Source organism: Sceloporus undulatus, chromosome 5, assembly GCF_019175285.1.
Source record: "Sceloporus undulatus isolate JIND9_A2432 ecotype Alabama chromosome 5, SceUnd_v1.1, whole genome shotgun sequence".
In the NCBI taxonomy this organism is placed as follows: Eukaryota; Metazoa; Chordata; class Lepidosauria; order Squamata; family Phrynosomatidae; genus Sceloporus; species Sceloporus undulatus.
In genome coordinates this window covers 52,655,212-52,664,354 of record NC_056526.1, presented here as the reverse complement: position 1 = coordinate 52,664,354, position 9,143 = coordinate 52,655,212, and the positions used below count along the sequence as shown (strand labels likewise).

Sequence of the window (9,143 nt, the reverse complement as noted above, 5' to 3'; positions counted from 1 at the left end):
TATTCTCATCCCATCAGAAGACCACAACATTTCCAAGTTTTCCAAACTGGTTTTGACAGCTATAGTAGCCACCATATTCACCATCCCATTTTCACTAATTTTCATGACTTTGTGCATATTTAGTAAGCAGTCACCATGGATGTACTTACTGTAGTCTGCATCAGGTGTGGTATTGAGTTACTCAACACTTTACCTTTTGGCAGTCTGTTCTACTCTACTCCTCTTCAGTATGAAATCACCAATCTGCTCCAGAAAAGGCTGCTCTGGCCCAAACTGCACAGGGACAGGGACAAAATGAACATTGCATTTGCAGTGACTCCTGGTATGTGACCTGGCTGACAATCTAAGCCATTCACTGACTGTCTTATACAAGTAAATGCTGCAGTGAGCCAGATTCATTCCTCTGCAGTCTATGTGTCATCATTATGATATGTATTCCCTAAGCTTTCTTTCTTCATTCTTATCAAGCTAGGTGGAAGCCAAACATTAACAAATTAAATAAGATAAGGCTGTTGCTTTCAGATGGAAAAAAAAGTAGAACAGATATTCTTGTCCCTAGCAACAAATATTCAGTTTGTCTTAGTGATATGCATAGATGAATCTTTTCTCTAACCAACTTATTGTATCACCACAACAGAATCATAGAATTGTAGAGTTGGAAGGGGACATGAGGACCTTCTAGTCCAACTCTCTTCCATGCAGGAATACACAACTAAACCACTACTGAGAGATGCTCATTCATCCTCTGTTTAAAGACCTCCAAAAATGGAGAGTCCACCACTCTGCAAGGAAATCTAAATTCCCCATGGTCTAATGAGGTGCACCCCTACATGGAAATAATTGGGCGGGGGGACTATTCAAATCATTCCTTCCATGGGTGTGCACATAAGCTGATATTCAGCTAAATGCCTGGAAATAGGTGCAGGGTAAAGCTAGAAGATCATTTACTGTTAGGAGTGGGACCCTCAGCAATTCTTTTGCTCCTTAGAGTTCTCTTCTACAAGGAGAAAAGACATAAACAGAGAATGTGTCATTGGGACTGTCAAATATAGCAGGTACAGGTTGCACAAATTGTGTCACTGTATAAAAACCTGTAGTTCCAAGTCTTATGAAAGTAAATTTGGACACTCAATGTAATGCATTTTCCCAGTGCACTCTCAAAATGCAATTTTTTTTAAAAAAAATAACTAATAACACCTAATACCTCCATATGATTAGGGACTTTTCCAGTGCTTAGGAGAATAATACTTAAGGGAAGAAATAAAAATGACTCAGGAAATATGGTAAGTATCCTAAGCCTCAGCCCCCATGATCCAAATGAGTCCAATAGTTTAAATTCAATGATAACTAAGGGTAGGATTAAGAATATGGTGATGGATATTCATATACCTTTTAGTTTTGTATGAAAGCGAGTGCCACTTCCTTGAAAAGAAAGGGCACTGCAATCCTTTCAATGCTCTTCACACTATTTTTCCCCCCTGTGTGGGATACATTTTAAAGAGTGCAGTGGGCCCTCTTTATCTGCAGACTTGCCATCTGCAGATTCCAGCATCTGGTGATGGCAAGCCCCTGGCTGTCCCCAATAGCTGTGCCTACAGTTCTGTTTATGTAATTGTTGTGCTTCCAACACACCACCCTCCACACCAGGAGAGAGGAAGAAGGGTGGCTGTGGTTGTGGCTGTGGCAGCATTGGGCCAGAGGGTTCCTGACCTTTGGAGCCCTCCTCTGAGATAGGTCCTGGTGTGCTCCAGGCAGCTAGGAAGGAGAAGGGGCAATGGCTCCATCCCCCCCCACCTCACCTGGGCCAGAGAAGGAGCCACCGGGGCCAGGGTTTCCCCCCCTCATACTCTCCTGCTCTTGCCTGCCAGCCCTTCAGGTTGCCCCCTCCCCAGGCGCCTCCTGTCACTCCAGGCAAGATGGCCAGGCCTTGGAAGGCTGACTCTGGAGCCCTGAGGAATTGCCTGCCCCCCCCCCATTGATTCTCAGGTGGCTCTTCTTGGGAGGAGAGAGGCAGTGGTGCCTGAAAAGGAAGAGGAGGAAGAAAGGGATAGAGAGGAGGAAAAAGGAGGGATGGGGGGGTTGAGGGTCCCTCTTTTCAGTTCCATGTCTCTGCCCTGCATCGCCTTCACACCTCCTCCAACCCCGACTGGAGCCCAGGACACCTCAACCACTGCAACCTCCGCTGGCCCCTCTGATGCACGTTCCCTGAAAAGGGGCGTCATGGTGGCCAGCAGTCCCTTCCTCCCACACCAGACTTCCTGGAAAGAAGAGGCTTGGGGCCCTTCTGGAGTATTCGCCAGGCCCCTTCCCTGCTTTCTGGCCCAGTGCTTCCCTACCAAGGCTGGAGCCTAGGCAAGGCACCCTAGGCAGCAACAGGGATCCCTCAACAGCCACCATCTTCATCCCACTCCTCCTCTTCCTTCTTGCCACCCATGATTGTAAGAATGCTTTCCTCTCCCCTGAGAATCCCACCCTCCTTTGGGACTTGAGCATCTGCAGATTTTGGCATTCATGTGGGAGTCCAGAACCTATCCCCCACAGATACTGAGGTCCCACTCTACTTTAAAATTATTGTAAATGATTTTTTATGATTAAAAAGAAACCTTTTTAGAACTTACAGTTTTGAAGCATTCTTTTTACTTTATATCCTTAGGGGTTTTCTTTGTTTTAACAGCATGCAGCTTGACAGAAATACACTACCAAAAAAGGGATTAAGGTATATGATGTTTTTCAGTATGACTGCTGTTTCTCTGTTGTTCTGTAACCTTTTTCTATAATATTTGTCCTTTTCCTGTCACTATGTATATTCTCTCTTTTTTTGAAAAACTTAATACAACTTTGATTTTTTTCTGAGTAATCCTTTAAAATTTCTTCTCCTTTTATTCTGGCAGTGTAAACAGCTGAAATTGCTTATTTATTGAGTAAATGTGAAATTGCATTTTTAACTACTTCAAGCTCTCTATTTACATTAGAAGACTTATATTATTGCAAATTCCTCAAAATCATTTGGAACCAAATCCAGTGACAACCTAGGGCTATGCAGAAGCACTCTAGGGAATTTTTGTTAATCTTATTAAAACAATATTATTATCTTCCCAGGTTTCTGAGATTTTTGCCTATGTAAGAACACAAATACAGGGATGGAAATTCAAAATTTAAATGTTTTAAAATATTCAAAAAATGGGAAATATGTTTCCTCAGGGTAGGAATCGTTGGTGCTGGGAAGCTTTGCAGTTCAAGACTTAATCTGTATAATAGCTGAACATCTTTGTAAAGAAAACAGCATTTTCTATGTAGGAAACAGCACTTTCTGCCCAGAAATACTATTTTCTGTGCAGAAAATGTTTTCTGCACAAAAAAAATACCCACATACAAATATTGTGCAGAATAGATCCTCAACTGCAAACAGTCTTCAAAAACTGTAGTTTTCAGAGATTTTCTCATGGTAGGAAGAAAATTATAAATGTTACTCACTGCTTTCCTTAAGAAAGAAAATATGTCCCTGCTGAACAAAACCCACAAAACAATGATAGCTTTGTTGGCCAACCAAAATGTTCAAACTGCATCATGCAAACATTTGAAACTTCCCTAGCTAGTTCATCAGGCAAAGAAGTAAGGTGGCAATGATAGTCACAGAACTACATTTTGTATATATGTACAAATATGTGTACAGATGTTCTTTCTGTTGTTAGTTCATGGTCTGGGGGGACTTCAGTGCATGCAGAGGCCACTCCCATTCCTCCCCATATGCAGACTAGGGACAAAAACCAATAAAAGACAGGTAGTATAATTTCAACTCCATTAGCAACAGAAAAGTAACTTCTCTTGAGATCCAAGCTGTCCCTGTCCTATGCAAAGCTAACTCCTCTTTCTTAGGCAGACAACGCTGAATTTCTCCTGCATTGCTCAAGAAGTCTCTGTAATATTAGGAAAATAATAGGTGTTGTGCAGTGCTCAAAAAGCCCTTCAGAAACTCTAGTTTTGATGGCTGCCTTCTATACCACCTTACCATGTTCCCTGCCCTCTGCCATCCTACAGTCCCATTCCCTCTAAAATGCCACCTCTTATCCTAATTTAGCTATAATCTTTTCCCAGATAGCTATGTTAATAAATTGACTCCTTCTTTCCTTTCAACTTTAGTGTTCCACTCAGATAAATAGTACTACTGGCAAGTTGCCTAATACTATCAGCGCCAATATTTTCAGGAGGAAGAACAGAAGCCTTTTCTGTTGCACTTGAATGGTAACACACAGGGTTGCCCCTCTCTTGATACTGCAGATTATGGATCAGGTTTCCAAGCATGTTGAAAAATAAAAATGTGAGAAACTATTTCAGATTCTCCTCTCTGCCTGCTCACTTTAAAAAATACACTGGTAGTAATGTTGATTATACTGCTATTAGCAGAACACTTTCATTTATCTCCTGGAATTAGAAGAACAGTCAGCAGTTCTCTTTCTTTGTCTCCATGCTGGTGAAGCTCAGGCATCCCTGTCCAGAAGAACCATTAAAAGCAAATAAAGAGAAAGAAAAACAAAGCACTAAATATATCCTTGAATGGTTAGTGTTTTTAAAATCTCTCAAAACAACATTTTTTTAAAAAAATGTACAGATCGACACACAGCTCATTCCTATAAATATGTACTATTATTTCAGTGTGTGGTTTCCCAACTAAGTTTCAACCTTAATCTGCTTTTATGGGAGCAACACAGAGTCTATAACCTAGAATTACTTAGTTTAATATTCATCCTCATTTGTCCCAGTCCCAGAACCTGGGAAAGTTGTTTATGAACTACTACATCCCAGAATCATTGAAACATGGCAACAAACTAGCTGCTTTATTTTTGAGTGTTTTGAATACACTCCAAATAATTTTCAATTTATTTTTTAAGATGGGACAGCTAAGCATAATTTGTTTTGGGAGCAATTTGGCTGAACTGACACAGAAAATGCAGGCTCTTGAGATGAAACCTGAACTGTCTGAAATGCCTGCACATGCTAACTTGCCATCTTAATCCATTGAAGAATTTGCCTTTCTTAGTCCCTGCCACACAGTCTGGCCAGTGGGCTATAGTGCACTTCTGCAGTTGCATTCTTGTCTTTGGCAGCAACACCAAAAAGTCATTGAAAAAATTCATTTCCAAAGTTTTTGTTCCCGTACCTATTTCTGTACATGTGAGTATTTCTTTTTCTTCTGTTAAATCTGTCCATTGTATTAGAAGGGCAGGGCAAAAAGAGTATTCTGATCATCAAAGACTGCATATTATTCTGCTAGAAGTGACTAACAAATGAAAGGCATTGTTTGACAGTTTCTCTTCTGTTCCTGCATCTCTCAGCTTACCTGTACATTATGGTCTCTTTAATCATGTATAAATTGATTGCTTGTCTCTAGTCTTCGTTACCAGTCTATCATTCTTCAACTCTGCCTGAAAGTCAGTGTTATGCCTATTTCTGTGCTGGATTTTGCAATCTTTTCTTAACATTTTAACAGGTTTCTTTGATGTCTCTTTCCATCATACACAAATTGGTGTTGTTCATTTTTTTGTCTGTCTGTTTCTTGCGTGACACAAAGCCAAGTATCCTGTTCAAAATCAACTGAAACTGCTATATGATTATACTAGAGAGAAATGACTAATCTTTTCTTCAGGATAGCTCAATCCTTGTATCTTCCCTGTGGAAGTTTTAAGTGTACAAGTAGTGATGTTTTTCAGGTACACTCCATCCTCTCGGCAGGCCAGTCAAGAGGAAGGGAAAGAGTGGCTGCGCTCCCATTCTACTGGAGGTCTACAAGACACTGGAAATCAGTCTCCCTTGATCTCTCCTACAGCTATGTCTTCATCTGCAACTGGGAAATATTTTTCCAATTTAGGTAAAAGAAAACCTCAAACACTTGCAGCTTACCCATATTGTGTTTATTTTGGGGAAATGGGGTTTGTGCAAAAGAATGCATAGTTTCAGCTGCCTTAATAGTGCATTTTCTGCTTAAGATTTGTCTGAGCATGTTATGAATATCAGTGCATTCCACTGAGCACTTCAAAGTACAGTGGACCCTTCGTATCAGTGGGCTGGTAATATATGGATTTGACTGCCCATGGATCACTATGCCCCATATTTTTCAATGGTGGCACATGCACAGACACACTGATTGCCCAGATAAAAGTCTCACTTCAGTAAGACTGGCTCTCTATCACAGGTATAGAGATTGTATTTCAGATGTTGTTGGACTGCAGTTTCCATTAGTCCTTGCCAGCATGGTCAGTGTTGAAGAATGCTGGGAGCAGCAGTCCAACACAATCTGAAGGTATACATGCTTTCCCACTCTGCTGTAACAGATTTATTTCTTATCTTGTAATCTCTCTGAAAAACTATGAGGGTCTCTGAAAAGAGAAGTGATCCATTCAATTTAAAAGTTTGTTAGCAGTACAACAAACAACTGGGAACTTATAGGGACATTTTGACCATTGTACAGTGGGAAACTAAACAGTTGGGAATGTATGTACCATCCCAGCTCCCTCTGTAATAGCACATTGATCCAGAAAAGTATATTAAGATTGGGATATATCCTCACTAACCATTTACTGTAGCATCATGAGCTCAGCATCTTTTCCCACCATCTTTTTAATAGCCTTTATTCTGTTCTACCAAGTTAAGTGCTTGGGAAATTACTGTTGTAAAAGTAATTTATTTCAGATACCCATTACAATTTTTGAAAAGTAATTAATTTTCTTTGCTCGATACAGTATTGAAAAAGTAATCTGATAATATTGCTTGCTGATCTGGTATTTTTCCACACCTTTCTTTTTCTTTAGGGTGGTGAAAAAGCCTTAGGGTTGATATGTGAGTGGTGTAAACATGATACATTCCTTTCAAAATGCCTCTAAAAATTCCATTAAAAATAACATTTGAAAGTTACTAGAAACAGTTATGTTTAACAAGTAACAGTTTCTAACTATTTTCACTTGTTTCTTGTTATACTAGTCAAGTATTTTCATTCTTAGTTGCTATTAATTTTGAAATGCAGTTTTCTTATATCTTTGTTGCAGAAAGAGGTACTTGTAACTTGTTACTTCTAGGCTCTGGCATATATATCTTACAAATAAAGTTTTTTCCACTCCTGCTCCAAACTGAGACATAGGTAATTAACATGTGAACTAAGAAGTGAGAATATTCCTTCTCTTTCCAAAGCTAGCATCCAAATGTCTCAAACATGTGAATATGCTTTCTGAAAAGGCAGACATGCCTGTGAAATCAAAAGAGAAGGTTTACTCATTTTTTTAGTTTTCCTTTGAAGTTGGTTAAAAAACAGTGAAATTGGTAGCTTACATGGATAATATTTTTAAATCATCTATATAAAAAGCATCATACAAAACTGGCACAGTTTCTCCTCGGACAAGATGCAGATGATTCTGTTCTACTAAAATAATTTCATAGCTTACACTATGATAGATGTGGTGAAAGTGCTGCCTATGGCATGCATATCCTCCTGGGCTTTTCTGTTAGTCCACAACCCCTGAGATCCATCCAAACCTATTTGGATTTTAAAAAAACACCTCTTTTTGCCCCTACAAATGCCTCAAGAGTATGTGGGAGGCAATTTTGATAAGGTATAGGTAAAGGAGATACCCTTTTCCAGAAATTGACTTGGAGAACATTTTGGAGTAAATAACTTTAAAATAAATAAATGGACTGTGATGGGGGTGCAGCTCTCCAAAGTCCCCCAGGTGGCACTATGGCATCCTGATCCACAACAGTTGTACATTTGTGCATCATGCCAGTTAATAAATCTATTTCCAGCCCTCATTTGGTAGTCATCATCAAGTTAGCTCTTTATAATGAAAGTGTAAGCTCTAGAGAACCAGTTCATCCATGAACAATAACTTGATATGAACTCACAATGCATTCCTAGTTAAAAAGAAAAAACCCTTAAGAATAAAGATTTTGTATGTAAATTTGATTATATTTGCAAATAATCAACTGGAATTTGCCTATATTTCCCTCTTTATTTTTATTAGTTAATGATAAATCCTAGATCTCTTTAATCAGAAACAATTCCAGTCAATTTTATTATAGTTGTACCTCTGTACAGTACTTAGTGTACAAGTGAAGACATAGATATATACAGTGATGTCAGTTTTTATCAGACATAGCATGGATTTTGCTCATTTTTTTTTCAAGTTTCTTTCTTGATACCTTTTGATAAAAATGAATCCTGATATACTAATGGATTTCTTTTTTAGGAGTGTGGTAAACAGTGTAATTGCTTATTGTTAAAGCTTTCCTTCAGTCCAATATTTCTTTTTTGTGCAGGCCATTTTCCTGTGGAGTTAAATGACTTTCAGGGGTGGGGGGAAACACTCTACCAGACATTTTTATTTCAGACACAGCCGGAGCTGCTGGAAATGTCTTGGTCTACCACATCAGTTCAAAGTATTTGACATAGTCTGAAACCAGACAGATGAATTCTGTTTTCCTTGGCCTTAGTTCCACCCCAACTAGAAAGGCAGAAAATGTTCCATGAAGTTTTCTGAAAACCAATTTTCCAAGTAAATCTAGCATTGGAACTGAGATGAGCTCTGTTACTTCTCTTTTAGATAAAGCCTGAATATAAAAGGCAGGTTCCTACTGCAAATATAGATGGCAGAAAAAGAGAAAAAGATACATCAGGAGATGCAGTTGTAGTGTTGACCTAAAAATCTTCCTAATAGTGACTGCCATATTATAATTACATGCATATGAAAAGCAGTAATATTAAAAAAGAAATCTGTTTTAGCTAGGGATGTAAAAAAAATACTCATAGATTATTTTCATTCCTGACAGATGAGGAGAAACCCCATAACAATGGTCAATTACAATGAGATTTTCTTTTTCATGTGAAATCTTCATTTGCAAACGTTTTTTGGCACAGAAAATGTTTTTCACAGAAAACAGCATATATTATTTTTTAAAAAATCAGTTTTCTGCAAATACCATTTTTGTGAAAATGAAATTTTCAGAGAAAGTTCAGATATGCAAACAAAATAATTGAAAAACATGCATAAATTCATTTTGACCAGTAAAGAAAAGACCTTTGAAATTCTTCATACTTGCATGAAAATAAATGATACATTCCACTCTAAAGAGATTATCAAATGGAGAAAAAGGACAGG

At 38.6% G+C, this 9,143-nt stretch overlaps 1 protein-coding gene across 15 annotated transcripts in view; it reads left to right on the top strand.

The window, feature by feature from the left end:
* NAV3 (neuron navigator 3) overlaps nt 1-9,143 on the top strand; it is a 572,439-nt gene that overhangs the window by 499,110 nt on the left and 64,186 nt on the right. For 8 of the 15 annotated variants that reach the window (XM_042467939.1, XM_042467938.1, XM_042467936.1 and 5 more), the window contains 2 exons: nt 2,654-2,716; nt 5,709-5,866. In XM_042467939.1, coding sequence (XP_042323873.1) covers nt 2,654-2,716; nt 5,709-5,866 — 221 coding nt within the window. The remainder of the gene's footprint in view (nt 1-2,653; nt 2,717-5,708; nt 5,867-9,143) is intronic. The other 7 variants (XM_042467940.1, XM_042467943.1, XM_042467933.1 and 4 more) reach the window with 2 other exon arrangements.